Raw genomic sequence first — 16,880 nt, forward strand, 5'->3', positions numbered from 1 at the left:
AATACAAATGGCGTCAAAGAGGCTCAAAAGGTATATTTTAACCGTCTGTAATGACACCGTGATCGTATTATTGACCATTACCGTGTGTAACATAAACGGTTACATTTTTAAAGAATATAACAATATAGTGCGATATAATTCCCCCCCACACACACACACACAACGGCTACGGAAGCATAGGAGGCGCAGAAGAGGTGAAACTCAATTTCCGCAGGAAACAGATTTTTAGAAATAACGCTCAATAAAAATAACTCATTAAAATAAAATTCACACACACACACACATTCAACAGGATCATTGAATAATAAACAAAAAATAAAATAAAAAATATATAAATAATGTAAATATGTCACTCGAGTCGAGGGCGGGGCTTAACGGAATTGACATGTGTGATTGGCCGAGTAAGATCACGTGAGGTGATTTACAACGCGTGTAGTTGGTCGGTGTGTTTCCTGGGTCCACTGAACGAGAGCCGTAAAGGCTAGAAAAGCTGCGCCGGTGAAAATGTAATCGTTCTCAATTATCTATCGGTTTTCGGTCCAGAGACATCGGCGTCTGGGTCCGGATACCGGATCCGGATCGCGGTCCGCCTGCTGTTAGTGACCCCTGGTCTAAGTAGGAGTACGCCAGGTGTCTGTAACAAACCTTCTGGTTAACTCTTAATTAAGATGAGTGACAGCAGCTACTTAGCCATGTCGGAATTAGCTAAATCAGTAGGGGGCTAATTGTTCCGATTATTCCAACGCCACATGAACGCACCCCTCAATCGCTTCTAATTGAGTCCCCTCCACTTGAACTCACACTTCTCAGGTGATTTGCCGACGACGGAGCCTCACCTGTCTCGAGAGACTTGCAGGGGGGGTCACGATGCCTCGCGTGCGGCCCATTTACTCCGAGTTCTTCTTCGGTCCCCTGACGGAAGACGTGGAGGAGCTCCTGGCCCGCTTCCAGCAGACCGACTCCGTCAGGTTCGAGGACTTCTCCGCCGTCTGGAGGGAGATGGGCTTCTCGGACGTGTTCAGGGGCATGCCGAGCGTGTCGGAAACGAAGCGATTCAGCAGGGTGGCGCTGGCCACCGCCGTGAAGTTCTTCCTGCCTCCGTACAGCTACCAGATCCGAGTGGGAGGCTTGTATCTGATGTTCGGGTTGTACCACGCGCAACTCGCCAGCCCGCACCAGAAGATCAGACTCGCCCTGAGGGACTGGGCCGTGGTCCAGAAGTTCCTCCGGGACTCCGCGGATTCCGGGCACCAAGACGTCCTTTACGTTTTCCATAAACTCGTCGCGGCCAAAGCCATCCACTACGCCGCCATGTCGCACTTCCTGTCCTTCCGGAAGCAGAAGAAGAAGACTATTGAGCCCGTGTGCGCCGGGTTCCTCGGGAGGACCACGGGCGTCCTGGAGTTCTCCTCCGCGGACGTCCTGGAGGAGTTGGCCAACATCCAGAGCCGGTATGAGGAGCTGAAGGAGGCCACGGCGGAGGTCAGCCGCGAGGTCACCGTCACTAACCGGGACTTCTGCGCGCGCCTGAACGACGTCGCGTCGGAGTTCCTCGCGTGGCAGCAGAGGACGTTCTCGCAGCACGACGACGAGGACGGAGAGGAGAAGCCGAGCGAAGCGGAGTACAGCAGCAACAGGGCCCGGCTCCTGTCCTCCATCAAGCAGAAGAGCTACGGCAACTTCCGGGACGCGTCCAAGTCCGGCGTGCATCGGCAGGCCGAGGCGGCGGCGGAGTCCTCCAGCTCCGGGGCCGAGCAGGGACCGGAGGTGTTGGCGACCCTGCATCGGCAGAGGCCCCCGTCGCTGAGGGCTCGGACCCGGAAGAGTCTCGGGGTGACGCTGGAGGAGCGCAAGCTCAAGGCCTGGCTCCTGAGTGTCCCCGAGGAGCAGGAGAGGTCGCCGGGGAGGAGGTCCAGCCATGCGGCAGCATCCTTCCAGCGGTGATGTGGAGGACTTTAAGATCCAGAAATAAGTTGTGTTTTCTTTTCGTGCTCATCCAGAAAACTACCCTTTTTTTTTAACGTTTTGATATACACTTGGATTTGAGTTGGTTTTCACTCGTCATGCATCAGTTGTTTGTCTGGAATCCTTTTATTTTTGTTAAATGTATTTAATAATAAAAATAGCTGTTTTGGCATCCCAAAAATATCGTGATGTGATTCAGCTGGTATTTACAGGGATCCCATGTTTTTGGTCGGCCTACATTAATTTTGTATCTATATTTATGATTTTATTACCCTGTTAATTCATGAAAGTACCGTTTTATAAACCATTGTGAATTCAGAGTATTACTACTTGTTCATAGGTTAAAAAAAAATAGCAAGAAGATGATAACGTAAGTAGGTATTATCAGTTAAATGTATTTAAAGCAGTACTCAGGGTTGTTTTATACGTCATAGCCCTACATATTATGTGGGTCTGCAAACCTCAATTCATTGAAAATCAGCTTGTTTGAAAAATGCTTTAAATGAAGAGTGAAGGACAAATGTCAGAAGATTCTTGAAATAACTTTGGTTGGCATTAATTCCGATTGGAATAATTTTTACAGCAGATTTTTAAATGCAAAAGATCTTGTCTAGAAGTATAAAGTCGCAGACTAACTACATAATTGAGTAATACCTCTGTTAGGCTACTTAAGTACAGTACTTGTGTAAATGTACTTAGTCACTTGGTTATAATTGATTTATTCCTCTATTTTAATTAAAAATAAAGGACCCTGTATCAGGACAATGTCGCCCTCAAGTGGTGAGACTGTGACACTGCATCAACAACAAAAAAGCGGCGCACTTCTTCCCGGAAGTCGCGTTTGCAGGAGTTCCTCGCTTCCGGTCTGTTGAGTTAATCCACTTGTTGAGGACGAAGAGGTGAACACGCAAGAAAAAAAATCGTAACTAAAAGTGTAACAATGGCGGATACGGACGGATAAAAAAAAAAAAGACCCCGGCGATATGAGCATTATGTTCGGGTTGAGAGAAGCCGGAGTCCTCGGCGCCTCCTTGGCTCTCGCGGGTGGAGTCGCCTATTTGGTCTGGAACTACACCTCCTCCTCCTCCACCTCCACCTCCTCCACCTCCTCCTCTTCTGCGGGGAAGAAGCCTCAAAAAGACGTTAAAAGTGAACAACCCGTCGTAGTCCCCGCTGCTGCTCAGCCGGTTGTTGCTGCTGAACCGGAGAAAGCGTCGGAGGTAAAAAATAAATAAATATATATACAACCGATATATTTAAAGACGTTAACCGCCCGGGTGACAGCCGCTAGTGTCGTAATAAGTACTTAAAACATAAGCTTTTAATTTATTTGACTAACTATTATAGTAACAGATAAAAACGGAGCTCTTTTTTACTGCGATTTGTACTTAAATGAACATTCAGAGTTTTAACAACAGTTACAATTGAAGGCCAGGTGAATTCTGGGAAATGTAGTATCGCAACCCATTTTTTGCTGCTTTTTTTCCCTTTTAATTCTCTCAAATGTGATAAATATTCTTGCATTTATAAGACGTCGCTTTTGTCTTTTGGGGGAATTGTGATGGAGATTTTTGACCATTTTATAATTTTAAAAAATGAATCAGGAAAATCTATTGCAATGGTTCTTTTTTTTTTGCAGCCCTAATTGTATACAAAATAAACTGATATAAGAAAAGTTTTAGTTGATGGATACTTAATTTATCCTTTGCACCCTTAAACTAGAAACCACATGGTAGAACAAACAAATGTTGGCGACCAATGTTGATTTAAAAACAATAATATTATTTGAAGCACGTTCATACAAACAAGTGTGCAGATTGCATGTGCTTCAAAGGGCATACTTTGTTTTGCAACTATTTTTGCTTTATTGACTTAAACTCATTTATTTAAATCTGCTTTTAACCTGTGATGCTAGTTCAGTATGTTTTTAATTATTATTTTATTTTTGTACGTCATGCCTCTTGTGTACATTATTATTGCTTATATTGTTTCTGTCTTTACTATGTAAAGTGCCTTGAGTAGAGCTATACGAATAACATTTTTTTAAATTATTATTATTATAATTATTATTTTTAAACGGTAAATAAATTCCCCAGAAATTTTGTAGTCAAATTTCTGTTTGTCTAATTCGTTTCGGCTCCATTCAATGCAGATTATTTGTGTTTACCTACATTTTTTCAGCAACAATTGCAGATTTTTTTCAGACTATGCTTTAGTTTGCTTTGTTATAAAAAAAATAAATATTTTTTAATATTTCTAAATATTAAAAAAAGAAGGTTTCACGACCATATTCCTCAGTGTTATGTATCGTCATGGTGTCAGTAAAGAAACGGTTCTTGTAATCTGATGCGTGCTGGTCTGTGTGTGCCTGCAGCCCGCGGGGACCCAGGTGCTGGTTCTGGGTCTGGATGGAGCCGGTAAGACCAGCCTGCTGAACTGCTTCTCCACCGGGTGCCTGGAGCCGGACGTGCAGCCGACGCAGGGCTTCAACGCCGTCTCCATCAACCGGGAGGACCTGCACATCGAGTTCCTGGAAAGTAGGTCTGATGATCTCAAAAGAGACGCTTCAAGTCAGTCGTGAGTCTGATGTCACGTCCGTCTGTCTGTCTGCCTGTCTGTCTGCCAGTTGGCGGTAAAGAGGAGCTCCGGCCGTACTGGAGGCGGTACCTGTCCAGGGCCCTGCTGCTGGTGTTCGTGGTCGACTCCTCCAACCCGGCGCTTTTCCCCGTCGCCAAGACGCATTTACACGAGCTGCTGGCCTCCGAGCCCCGCCTGCCTTTAATGGTGCTGGCCAACAAACAGGTGAGCGTGACAGGAAACATAAGGGGGGGGGTGGGGGGGGGGGGGGGGGAAGCTTCAGAGGCTAGATGTTCACAACGGACGATTATTTTCAATATCGATTTTAAATATATATATATATATATATATATATATATATATATATATTTCTCATTTAATTTTAATTTAATAGATTTCACTGTTTCAGCTCAGAATCCAATGAACAAATGTCGGTTATCGGATTAAAAAAAATCTGATTTAAAACGCATGATTGTGACCCGCTATCACCCCCAAACCGATTTAATGTAATAAATGGAGTTTATATCTATTTTTGTTTTGTTTATTTAATTAATATATATATTTTATATATCATTTATATTGATATATATTTATAAAACAATCTAAGTACACAGTTTGGTTTAACGGTTCTGATCTTACAGCTACAGATTTATTTAACATAAATTCAACATCGTAGTAAATCTATTAAAATTGGAAAGAAAATATAATTTGAATCATCCTAAAATACTACGTTCTGCTTTCGGAAAAAAAACCCACTTTCACTGAAGTTCAGCCACTGAAAACATTAAAACCCTCTGAAGTCTTCGTCGATAATAAAAGTAACCGAAACTCGTGTTTCCAGGACCTTCCGGGAAGCTGCGGCATCACCGACCTCCACGAGGCGCTGTCTCTGTCCGAGGTCGGGGACCGCCGGTTGTTCCTCATCGACACCTACGTGAAGAAAGGCGAGGCGGAGCTCGGCTCCGGCGTCCAGGACGCCCGGGACCTGATCATCCAGATGGTTTGTGACGGCAGATAAATGAACCGGTCGCTTCTCTGCACCTTTTTTTTTTTTTTTTTTTTTGTAACCGCGGACGACGCTTTCACCGCGGCTGAAACTCTTTATTTATCTCGACGCGTTTGGTAGAGTTTGGGACGATGACACGTCACTGGCTTTAGAGTTTGCCTGTTCCATCGTTTACCAAAAGTAAAAGAGTTATTTAGTTAATTTAAGCTCGGGGGGCGGCGGTGAGTTTCATCGGTAGAGACACGAATGTTTCCACTTGACGAGGATCCAGGTGGGTTCACATTCACTCGGGACGACGTCTGCTTGGCTCCATCATCAGCGACGCGCTCGATTTTTAAATACCTCCACGTTAAGACTTAAAGCTAACTCACTTTAACACAAAGTCCAAAAATTAGGCTCGGAGGACGTCTTGACTTCTGGGTATTTTAGGGCTGTTCCCTCTTTCGGCCACACGGGGTCGCCAAAGTGCAAACAAAGCAAACTGAAAATGTCTAAATGAAACGGTTGTTGTTTAATGAAGCAGGTAAAGTGTGATATTTAAGGGCTGTTTTATTGTCGAATAATCGGATATCTTGTCACCGAACTTTTATCACGACCAAATAACTTCTTTGTTTTCTTTTGGATGAGCTTTAAGTTGAAGTTTACTTCCTTCTCTGGATGTGTTTTTATTTTGTCTGTTTTTTTGGGATTAGCTTTGTGTGTCTTGCTGTCAAATCTGCCTAATTAATCCCCGTCTCTTAACTTTTGGGATGAAGGGGAACTACATGGTTGTGTGCAAAGCCTTCATGTGTTACATCAGTCCAGGAATGTGAAAGAGTGTTTTTACCAATACCAAAGTCCACTTCTCAGTATTGGATCAAACGGTCCGATTTGTCTTGTATACAGTTTGTTTTTTTCCCCACATTTGAATAAATCATTTCCACTAAATCGATTTTTGGAGTGACTTTTTCATTTGTCTCGGTCGCCTCATTCATGAGTATATAAAACCAACAATAACTGCTTATTTGAGGATGTGGACCGGATATAAAAGCTCCACGAATTCGCTTTTTAAATCTGGAATCTGACCCCCTCCCCCCCCCCCCAAAAAAAAATACGTCCTGTCCTCCACGTATCACTTTCAAGTCTCGAGCCGTCCCGTCTCGAGACTTGAAAGTGATACGTGGAGGTGTGCAGACTCCAGTTTCACGGAGTCCTCGGGGTGGGGACGTCGGTTGCTAAGGACTCCGTGGCAACAGCAGGAGAGATCGGTGTGACACCAGCGAGGCGACGCAGTTTGAGATGCTGTCTGGAAAACGAGGTGCGTTCACTAACTGTGTAATTAAACACGGCCAGTTTTATATTATTTTGTATTTTATTCGTTCTCTCGTATTTTCAGTCTCGTTTCTTTTTGTTGTTGATGCTTTTTATCTTTTTGTTGCAGATGTTCAGCCCAGATTCGCTCCATCAAACAGGTGCAGTAACTACTTTTTTTAAAATAATCTTATAGTTTGTTATAAAAACTTTCATTTGTTCGCATATATATATATATATATAGCGTCTTAGTCTTCGAGCTGCTGTAAATGAATGTGAATTTCCTCCTAAATTGATCTTATTTCTGTCTTCATTGTATTTCAACGTAGCTTTTTAATGTCATCTCTCTAATTTCCTTAATTTATGACATTCAAATAGTTGTTGAGCTGCTTTTCTTACCTCCTCGTCTCGTGATTTGTCTCATTGTCTTCTCTATTGTCTCGTAGTTGCCGATCGACGAGTGTCGCCGTCCATAACTGGATTCTCTCATTTTAAACGTGATGAAAGACAGAAAATATAACGGTTAAAAAAATGTATAAAACATGTCTTCATAGAAGAAGTTATATTTGTTCAAATTACTGCACGTTAATATGTACTTAAAATGTCTGGCGATGCCGACATTGTAACGTGTTATAAAGATTATATTATGTTTATATACTGCTCCATAAATATTAAATGCAGGGTGTTAAAGCGAATTCTTACCTATATTTCTTTAAAAAAATATTTTGCCATGTTCATAAACCTCCTTGAGGCCCAAAAAATGTCAACTTTTCTCCTTCAGTCAGCCCTGAAAAATGCAGATAAACTTAAAACAGTTGAGTTTCTGTTTTTGATTCGTGGCCACATTGAGGTTCAGAGTTTGAAGAGAGACAGAGACGAGTTCCTGAATGTCACATCTCTGCCAGAAAGAAGTAAACGATTGCATGCCCCCCCCCACCCCCCCACACCCCCACCCTCCAGGGCCCAAAGTCCCTGATTTACTCTCATTTAGAGCTGATTTGTGGGTTTTCTCTCGGCAGAGTTTTGGAGTTGGCGCAGCACAAAACCTCAAAAGCGGTCTGGGCCACGACTCCCTGGTGAGTAGCTGAGTCGCACCACATTTCTCCTCTGGATTCGAATCAGTTGCGTATTTAGAAGCACGAGGAGCCGCGCGTTTCATTATTATTGTTATTCCTGGTTCTTCTCGGCCTGTAAACATCTCCAGCCTTCGTCGCTCCATCGATCTGGTTTTTGAAATCGACTCCCAAGGAATTCGGGAGTCTCTGCGGTCGCCGTTTCTCTTCCTCTTTTTTTTTTTTTTAAAAACTGCGTAATTAGAGGCAGATGCCTGGCGCGCTTTGACCGCGTGAAGGGGAACAGCAACAACGGGGAAACGTATATTCTTTTTCAATTTGGTGCGTTGTCGTGGAAACCCTTTTCACCCTTTCACATCCATCAGTGGGAGGCTGAACTGGGGCAACCAGGAGCCCGTGTGGCCCGTCTCCGCCTCGGCGCTGCGAGCCCGTCCGAGTGAGAGGATCCAGCTCCTGGCCGGCCACAAAAGAGACTTCTCGGCAAGGGAGGCCCACCGGAGGTAACCGTGGCACCCCCGACATTATTGATGACTTGATGGGGTTGTTTGTGTCCATCACAGGGTCATTTTCGAGACGGTTATGATGCCTTTTGCAGTTTGTTTGTTTGTTTGTTGTCCCATCACCAGCACAGCAGCATTCAGTGTAACTCAATCAGAAGCCCACGCAGGAAGTGCAGCTCCCGGAGGATTAAATAATATTAATTTACTGTAATTGACGATGACGACAGTCGTTCCGGAGCAGCAGAGAAGCAAACTGCTGAACACACACAGTTTGTTTACGTCGGCGTGCAGAGAATACAAGATGGAGAAAAAAGAGAGAGAAATCCTTACAACGGAGAAGCTGGAACCGGTGAATGTTTGAAACAAATAGAATAATGGATCATTAAACCGTCTCAGTTCAATACTGACGCCTCTCTACGACCGTCATGACTAAACGAGGCCATCAGCAAGAAATTTGTCCTTTTTTCTCAACAGCTTTTATTCATGCTTCTCTGGCAAAATCATAGAAATCTTGCAGGCTGACTGATGATTTCTAAATGAGTAAATATTGCTTTCATTTGGGACCTTCATCGTACATTTAGGGGGTTTTTTTTATATACAAAATATCACCAGCCTTGTGACTCGTTCCTTAAATCCTTAACATGACCTGTGAACATGTCAACGCTTGACCTGTCTCCACTGAGTGTGAGACAATTAAATGTGGGTACAGATGATTTTCCACATCACCCCTGACACTCATCCATTGTTCTGTGTCCTCCTCCTCCTCTTCCTCCTCTTCCTCCTTCCTTCTGCCTCAAGACATTCTTTTGTCCCAGCGCATTGGCGGTGGCGGTAATGGCCTCCCCATTTTCCTTGCAGGAAGGAGGAGGAGGCGATGTTCTCCAGGAAGACCCCGCGTCCTTCCTCCGAGGCGTCCCGGTACGAGCGCATTGTGCGCTTGTCGACACCCAGAACCCGGAGCTGCAGCTCCCAGGAAGCCGGGTAAAAAAACGCGGCTCAAAGCAGTGCTTCGGGTTATTTAGTTGCCCGTGAGCTGAGCTGCGTCCTACATAATTCAGTAGATATCGGTAACGATGGCGCTTCAACAGTTTCGTTGAGCTCAGACGTTCGCTCGTTTTTTTTTAAACACACTTTCACACCCGCAGTTGTGGCTGGAAAGACTAGTAATTTGTCAGAATGCAAATATTACACTCAATGATATTCATTTTATACATGTGAAGGAAAAAGACACGAGTAGACGTTATTTTAAGGGGGTGAAGATCACCGATTTTAAGTTATTCATCATGCAAATAGTGCACAACGGTGAGGATGCTCTGGTTTACACAATTATAAATGGATTATATAGAATACCGTTAGTCCCGCAGAACGAGAGAACCTGAATGCGTCGCCGAGATGAGCAGTGTGTGTTAATCTGAAAAGAAGCCAAAGTCTAGAATTCAATCTCTGCAGAATATTGCACATCGTGTAGTTTAAAATATGCGCGAGGAAGCCCGCGTTTGGACGTCGGTGTCGGACTGTGTGGGAGAGCGAGGAGACAATGGAGCTCATTGTCCTGAAGTCCAGAGGTCCCCCGGGACGCTGGCGGGCAGCCGCAGAAGTGTTTTTATAAACCCGGAGCATCGTGGGCACGAAGAGAGATTTATTCAGGGTTTACGCTCTGGATCCAATACTCCAAATGTAATTTTAGATGGCAGATATAACAGGGATTGATTCCCCCCCCCCAAAAAAATGTTAATGCCCTGCACGCCATCTGCTGAAACGTAATCCTCTCATCTTGTTGCTCCAAAAAAACAACACAAAAGAAATGAGTAATAAATATATAAATGTCTTCCAAAATTACACACCAATATTTTATTGGTTTCTAATCATTTTTAAGTGTTTACAAGTGTCTCCTTCAGTATGATGTGTACAGTGTAATAAGTGCCAGCCCTCTGTTAAAGGTAATAGACACTTTAGATTGTACTTTTATTTATTATTACGAATATGTTGGAGCACCAAAACAATACGAGAATACCCAGAAAACATGTACAGCAAACTCATAATTAACATTAAGTATTTCATGTCCTAAATACTTTATTATCTTGTTTATTAAAAGACTGAGACTTGGAGATAAGGCACAACACTTTTTATTTTTAAACCAGTATTTGAGAAATGTCGTCATTTTAAAAAATCTTAGAAAAGCATTTAATTTGTCATCTTCGATCGTGGAGCAGAGACGAGGACGAAAGAAAGATGCCTATAAAATACTATAAATATGAGCTCCGCCTACTGGAGCTTTTCTCTGAGCTTTCTTCTTATTTTCTCCCTCCTTGAAAGTTAAAGCGTTGAGGACATTTACCTAAAATAATCTAGAAACACACGAGGTGTTCGCAATAAAGATGCAATAAGTCATAAATAAACCACTTGATTCCCAGCGGCGTGTTAAAGCGTCTCTCTGGTCCCAGTCAGAACCGTCCCGTCTGGCACGTCGACCCCAGAGCGAAGGCCGCCGTGGTCACGGCGCGGCTGCTGCGGCTCGCCAACCCCAAACCCGACCACCCGGACTTCCTGAGCAACAGAGAGGTGAGATCCCCGAAGCTCTCGCTCACCGAAACACGTCGGGTCGATGCCGAGCGGTCAGTTTGTGTTAAAATAAACTTCTCAATGAGGAATGTTTAGTTGGCAATAACGCTACAATGTAGCTTTATCCTTTGAAGCATATAAACGTACACATCGTGTGATGTATGATCACATACCCTGGATTTGACCCTCCGGGGGATCATAAAAGGTTTATCGTAAGGAATGCCGGCCGTTTGAAATGTGATTTTTGTTTTTGTGGTGTTTTCTAATAACGAAACCAGATTTCCAGCCGACGGTTTGTGTTTTCAGAGCGTGGCGTCCGTCGTTTCGTTCGCTTCCAAGACGGCTCGAATCTCCAAGCGACTGGTCCGGCTGTCGCTGCCCCGACTGAAGCGGAGCAACGACGACCACGAGCTCGGACGCCCGGTGGAGCCGATCTGGACCGTGAGAGCTCCTTCTTTTAAAAAAAAATATATTTATTATTATTATTATTATTATAATAATAATAATACATTTATTTATTTAGCACCTTTAAAAACAGGGTTTACAAAGTGCTCTACATAGAAGCAAGGTAAAAACATGAACACAATAGAGAAATAGAAAATTACAAATACAAAATAAAGCAGAACAGACAAACTAAAATAGGGCAACCAAAGAACTGCATAAAAGGACGACATCTTGGAGGTAATAAAAGGTGTACCAGTCCGGTTTTGGGGAGTGGAGTCAGCAGGAAGAGTAGAGGGTGCTGGGGGAGCTGTAACAGTTCCCAATTTCTTGCCACCATCTCGCTCTTGGGGACTGTTGTTGTGATGACGAGCTGCAGCGATGCCCCGATGGCCGAGACGAACGGAGGAGCAGAGAAGCCGTTGAGCTCGAGGAGCTGCGAGGTTGAACACTGCAGAACCATGCCAGCCAGGAAGGAGGCAATCGCCAACCACGGACCGGACCACCGGAGCACCAGGACCGCTGAGAGGCGACCAGCCTCAGAGCAACAGCACGGAGCAGGGAGTCGGCCGGCTCGCCCGCAGCCGCCGGCCAGCAAGAGACCGTCGGCCAGCCAGCAAGAGACTGTCGGCTAGCCAGCAAGAGACTGTCGGCCAGCCAGCAAGAGACTGTCGGCTAGCCAGCAAGAGACTGTCGGCCAGCCAGCAAGAGACTGTCGGCTAGCCAGCAAGAGACTGTCGGTTAGCCAGCCAACGCCAGTTGTCCAGGATTGTCCAGGCGGCAGCGGTGGAGAGCATCCAGCAGGGAGTCGGCTGGCTCGTTGGTAGCCGCCGGCCAACAAGAGACTGTCGGCTAGCCAGCCAACGCCAGTTGACCAGATCGCAGTGGTGGAGAGCAGGAGCCAATAAAAAATAATCCAATATTTGCAGAATAATTAAGTCAGAAGAATGGCTACACTGTTAAATAAAATTAAAAATAATTTAAATGAATGTTAAATTGTAAAAAAGGTAGAAAAAAAACCTAATAAAAAAATTCCTAGACGGAGCGGCGTTAAGTTTCGCCAGCGTCCCCGTTGCCAGGACTACACTACACTTATTGGTGCGGTTTAGTTCACGAACCCGTAGAGGAGTCAGGATCCACCACTCTGTCTAGTCCTTGTAGGAGAAAACTCTAAAAATGGCTGCCTGCTTGACATCACACGGTCACTTGAAATGAGTTCCAGCTGTTTGAACCGGCTCCCTGCAGCAAACCCGGAGATGTTTTCACTCGAGTAGTTCTTACAATTTTAATTGCGGAATTTTTCCGATGGTCGTCGTCAGCCTGCTTCCACGCTGCTGCCAGATGTTTTTCCCGTCCTTCGTGATCATGAGGTTTGGCTCCAATTCTGATGAATGAAACGCTTCCAGAAAAATGTGTAATGTCAAAAAAAAAGATCCCTTTTTTTTTTTTTACTTGTGTGCAACGTGCTTCACATCTTTTAGGACGTGAATTCTTCTTGAAATTGCTTTCGGTACTAAAACCATGAACTAAAATGTCTGAACCAGGTTTCGAAGGCGGCGTTGAGAGCCACGGCGAGCGCCCGCGTTGAAACGTTGGCGACGCCAAAGCGTCTTTCCGAGGACTACGTCCCCCCACGAGAACCAGACTGGAACCGGACCAACGTCCACCCCCACCCCACGAGAACCAGACTGGAACCAGACCAACGTCCACCCCCACCCCACGAAAACCAGAGTGGAGCCGGACCAACGTCCCCCCACCCCACGAGAACTAAAGTGGAGCCGGACTGACGTGCCCCCACCCCACGAGAACCAGAATGGAGCCGGACCGACGTGCCGTCCTCCTGAGCTGAATGAATTAATATAAACTGTAAGCAATTGTTGTTGTTTTTCCAAACATTTGTAGAAGACTAAGCCCAAAGATTATAAAAGTATTTAATATGTTTAAATTCCAAACTCAATCTGAGACATCTGGAGGGGAAACGAGACAAAAACACACACTGCTGCGTTCTGTTGATAATGTTTCCATGTGTATAAAAGATTTTATGACCGATTGGCGGTTTATATCTCGGACCTTCTGAATAAATCTGAGCAGATGAATAAATGTCGGGAATTAAAAACGTTTTCTTTTCTTTTCATTTCTTTTAAAAGCTGGATTCTGCATTTACATCACAACCATGTGTGTTTTGAATCCTCTCACGCAGACGGCGTCGGGGTCACTGACCTTTTTTATTTTGTGAAATTTTAGCCTTTTTAAAGAGTGCGTTTTTTCCTCTTGAGGCGACACCAGTTTTTACCACTTCCTCTCCATCCTTCGCTGATTTGGGACAGATGTGCGTCTGTCATGAGCGTTTTCTTCTTTCTTTCTTTTATTTTTTCCACTATTGCATATTTTAGGTGTGATACGTTCTCACAGAAGACTTTCAGAAGCTGCCTTTTCAGATGTCGCCGTTTCTGGGCTTCAGACCGGTGCAGGTTTGTGGCCCAGCACGACGCGGCTAGACATCAAAGGAGATCGAACCGATGTGCCGCCGGGAGGCTAATCTGGGATTAGCCTGCCGCGGAGCACGGAGCACTGTGTTACTGGTACACCGTGTTACCGGTACACCGTGTTACCGGTACACGGAGCACCGTGTTACCGGTACACGAAACACGGTGGTACCGGTACACGAAACACGGTGGTACCGGTACACCGTGTTACTGGTACATCGTGTTACCGGTACACGGAACACCGTGTTACCGGTACACCGTGTTACCGGTACACGAAACACGGTGTTACCGGTACACTGTGTTACTGGTACATCGTGTTACCGGTACACGGAACACGGTGTTATTGGTACACCGTGTTACCGGTACACGGAACACCGTGTTACCGGTACACTGTGTTACCGGTACACCGAACACCGTGTTACCGGTACATGCTACAGATCATGGATAAAAGTCACAACAGCATTTCAATATACTGCAGAAAACTGAATACCTTCAGGAGCTTCATGAACAGTATTGCTGTTTTGCATCCTCACTCTTTGTTCTGGACAACGCAAATACCGATTTTTACCTGATGGATTATTACAGCAGATATTAACTCAAAACATTAAGATTATTACCCGCTTCATGTTCTGTGCCGACTGCCTCATGTTCTGTGCCGACTGCCTCACACCGGAAGTCGTGCAAGATGAACTCACTCACACCTTCTGCTAAAAACAGGAAATAGTTGAAACACACACGTCATCGCGCTGCTCTGTCAGATATTAATACGATCACTCGGCCGCATTAATATAACCAATACATAACCATGATTAGAAGAACCTAAACTAAAACCTGCTCCAATTACTGCAGATAAGAACATAAAGCCAGTTATGATCCATCTCGTGAAGTTTCCTCACAATTAGCTTTGAGAGAGAAACCCAGGATTTATTTAATTAAATGTTAAGTCATTGTTTGTATATCATTAAAAAGTTAGTGTCATGACAATAATTAAAAAAGCATAAGAAGGCATGTCGTAAAATGTCATTATGTTAAAAAAAATATAATCGTATAGTTTAAGATTTTTTTTAAAGTTTTTTACGTTTTTTTTAATCATTAACATATTCCATACATGTTTACATTTCATAGTAAACTATCATATAAATGTAATAAATAAAAAAGAAGTCAAATTAATACAAATGTTAGTGTAGTATGTGACTATGTAAAAATTAATACAAATGTTAGTGTAGTATGTGACTATGTACAAATTTTATACAAATGTTAGTGTAGTATGTGACTATGTAAAAATTAATACAAATGTTAGTGTAGTATGTGACTGTAAAAATGCCCTCCTTTCCCCCGCGTGGCCCTCATACCACCTGCAGGCTCTCTGAACCCTCAAACCCCTCGGAGCGCCTGCATGGAGCGCAACACAAAGTCATGCGGCCCCAGAGAGCCGCGGGGCCGAACCCGGCAGCTCCTAAAAGGCAGATTCCTCACCGCTCTGCAGAGTCCGCCTAGCAACAGACAAAAACACACCGATTCAGATTCTGCACACGCTCGGAGGACTTTTGCTCTCAAGATATTTAGAAAGTCAAATCTCGAGATCTCAAGTCTCCACTTTGAGGATTTTATGTGAATAGAATATTCTATCACTTTAAATATTACACGCAATATATCAAGAAAGTGTGTTTCCTGGGAATTCAATTGAAATTCAATTGTTTCTTCTTCTATTGTATTCTTCAACATTAATATAGTTCTTATCTTATCTCAAAACACAAAGTAAGAAGTATTAATAGTGTAAGAAGTAACACTGACACCAGTGGAAAAATAGAATAACAATAAGAAAAAAATTATAACACGAGTAAACTTATAAAAGTGTATAATAAGTAATACTAACAACTCAACTATATAAACTAAAACAGAAGAGTAATATTTTAGGTAATCCAGTGAACCCTAAAATAAATGTCACATGTACATTAAATCAAATATTACCATAAATCAGTCTTTTATTTTAACATTGTCCACCATGGTCAAATACTACCAGAAGTACAACGAGTACATAGAGTACCACGAGTACCACAGTATAAATGGAGAAACCACGCAAACTGCCTTTTCTGGCTCCATAGCTGGAAAAAAAAGTATTGACATTTCTGGTTTTCTTTCCTAAACTTTGCAGACCCTTAAAAAAAAAAAAAAAAACGAGTTTCCTCGAGACAAGAATCACCTGGTCGAAGAACTTCTTAGATCCTGGGTTTCATTTCATAATCCTGGACAATATCACGATACTTTAAACACTGAAGATCAGACGTTTTTAAGAATTTAGGAATTTCAAGCAAATTCATTTTTGATTTATGAGCAAAGTGGGAAAGGGGCATGGTCCGGGATATCGTGTGTGTGTGTGTGTGTGTGTGTGTGTGCAATATAAACACATACTTGATGGCGTGTTCATACTCTGTCACAACAGCCTGATGAAAGGCAGCCGTGTGTTTGACGTTGGACTACCTGTTGGGTCGGTGTTGGTTTCTGTCGAGCTCGTTGAGCGATCCCAGTGTGTTCACTCCAGTAACCAGAAACCTCATCCCCTCTTTCTCTCTCTCTCTCTCTCTCTCTCCTTCGGTTTCTTCTCTCTCGCGGGGAAGGTTACGATTTATCTGGTTAAATCGGCCAAGATAAAGTTGATTTTGGTCAAACTCAAAGTTTTCCCTGAACCGTGTCTCCATTTATTTCACCTGAAAAGAACAAGACCCTTTATTTCAAAGAACTAGTTTGACCTCTTACGTAATCTGGAAACCGGCCTTTGTGTTTTCTCTTCTTTGATGGATTCTTGGCAGCTCAAGAAAGAAGTAAAGCCTTCTTTGTTTTTGATGGACTGATAGAAAGACATTTTATATAAATATGAAAAACTCCTAGTTTTTGGAAATATGAAAAAAAAAAATATATATAAATATATAGAACAAAATTAATATTTATATAAAAATATCTATACTTTAAAAAAAAAAGT

General features: G+C 43.5%; 4 protein-coding genes across 4 annotated transcripts; all 4 read left to right on the forward strand.

Annotated features, from left to right (window-relative positions):
• The first annotated feature begins 867 nt into the window (after nt 1–867).
• On the forward strand, nt 868–1,944 carry LOC117737242 (snRNA-activating protein complex subunit 1-like). Its single transcript, XM_034543012.1, has one exon. It carries the CDS (start codon nt 868–870, stop codon nt 1,942–1,944), a length of 1,077 nt encoding a protein of 358 aa, XP_034398903.1.
• Nucleotides 1,945–2,769: 825 nt separating this feature from the next.
• arl9 (ADP-ribosylation factor-like 9) lies at nt 2,770–6,479 on the forward strand. The gene is made up of 4 exons (XM_034543606.1): nt 2,770–3,185; nt 4,340–4,502; nt 4,592–4,767; nt 5,384–6,479. Exons 1-4 carry the CDS (start codon nt 2,949–2,951, stop codon nt 5,558–5,560), a joined length of 753 nt encoding a protein of 250 aa, XP_034399497.1. The 5' UTR covers nt 2,770–2,948; the 3' UTR covers nt 5,561–6,479.
• Nucleotides 6,480–6,733: 254 nt separating this feature from the next.
• LOC117737560 (testicular haploid expressed gene protein-like) lies at nt 6,734–8,432 on the forward strand. Its single transcript, XM_034543611.1, has 4 exons — nt 6,734–6,845; nt 6,969–6,999; nt 7,858–7,914; nt 8,277–8,432. The coding sequence occupies exons 1-4, from the start codon at nt 6,827–6,829 to the stop codon at nt 8,413–8,415; spliced, it is 246 nt and encodes an 81-aa protein (XP_034399502.1). The 5' UTR covers nt 6,734–6,826; the 3' UTR covers nt 8,416–8,432.
• An 839-nt stretch (nt 8,433–9,271) lies between these two features.
• LOC117737557 (testicular haploid expressed gene protein) lies at nt 9,272–13,401 on the forward strand. The gene is made up of 4 exons (XM_034543608.1): nt 9,272–9,392; nt 10,856–10,973; nt 11,280–11,414; nt 12,959–13,401. The coding sequence occupies exons 1-4, from the start codon at nt 9,286–9,288 to the stop codon at nt 13,199–13,201; spliced, it is 603 nt and encodes a 200-aa protein (XP_034399499.1). The 5' UTR covers nt 9,272–9,285; the 3' UTR covers nt 13,202–13,401.
• The last annotated feature ends 3,479 nt before the right edge of the window (nt 13,402–16,880 follow it).

This window comes from Cyclopterus lumpus, chromosome 10 (assembly GCF_009769545.1).
Source record: "Cyclopterus lumpus isolate fCycLum1 chromosome 10, fCycLum1.pri, whole genome shotgun sequence".
In the NCBI taxonomy this organism is placed as follows: Eukaryota; Metazoa; Chordata; class Actinopteri; order Perciformes; family Cyclopteridae; genus Cyclopterus; species Cyclopterus lumpus.

Excerpts from the sequence above, each read along its gene's own strand:
- LOC117737242 (XM_034543012.1), top strand. The coding sequence starts at position 868 with ATGCCTCGCGTGCGGCCCATTTACTCCGAGTTCTTCTTCGGTCCCCTG.
- arl9 (XM_034543606.1), top strand. The coding sequence starts at position 2,949 with ATGAGCATTATGTTCGGGTTGAGAGAAGCCGGAGTCCTCGGCGCCTCC. Across the intron at positions 3,186-4,339 it reads AACCGGAGAAAGCGTCGGAG|CCCGCGGGGACCCAGGTGCT; the intron begins GTAAAAAATAAA and ends GTGTGCCTGCAG. Across the intron at positions 4,503-4,591 it reads GCACATCGAGTTCCTGGAAA|TTGGCGGTAAAGAGGAGCTC; the intron begins GTAGGTCTGATG and ends TCTGTCTGCCAG.
- LOC117737560 (XM_034543611.1), top strand. Across the intron at positions 7,000-7,857 it reads AGATTCGCTCCATCAAACAG|AGTTTTGGAGTTGGCGCAGC; the intron begins GTGCAGTAACTA and ends TTCTCTCGGCAG. Across the intron at positions 7,915-8,276 it reads GTCTGGGCCACGACTCCCTG|TGGGAGGCTGAACTGGGGCA; the intron begins GTGAGTAGCTGA and ends CACATCCATCAG.
- LOC117737557 (XM_034543608.1), top strand. The coding sequence starts at position 9,286 with ATGTTCTCCAGGAAGACCCCGCGTCCTTCCTCCGAGGCGTCCCGGTAC. Across the intron at positions 9,393-10,855 it reads TGCAGCTCCCAGGAAGCCGG|TCAGAACCGTCCCGTCTGGC; the intron begins GTAAAAAAACGC and ends CTCTGGTCCCAG. Across the intron at positions 11,415-12,958 it reads CGGTGGAGCCGATCTGGACC|GTTTCGAAGGCGGCGTTGAG; the intron begins GTGAGAGCTCCT and ends TGTCTGAACCAG.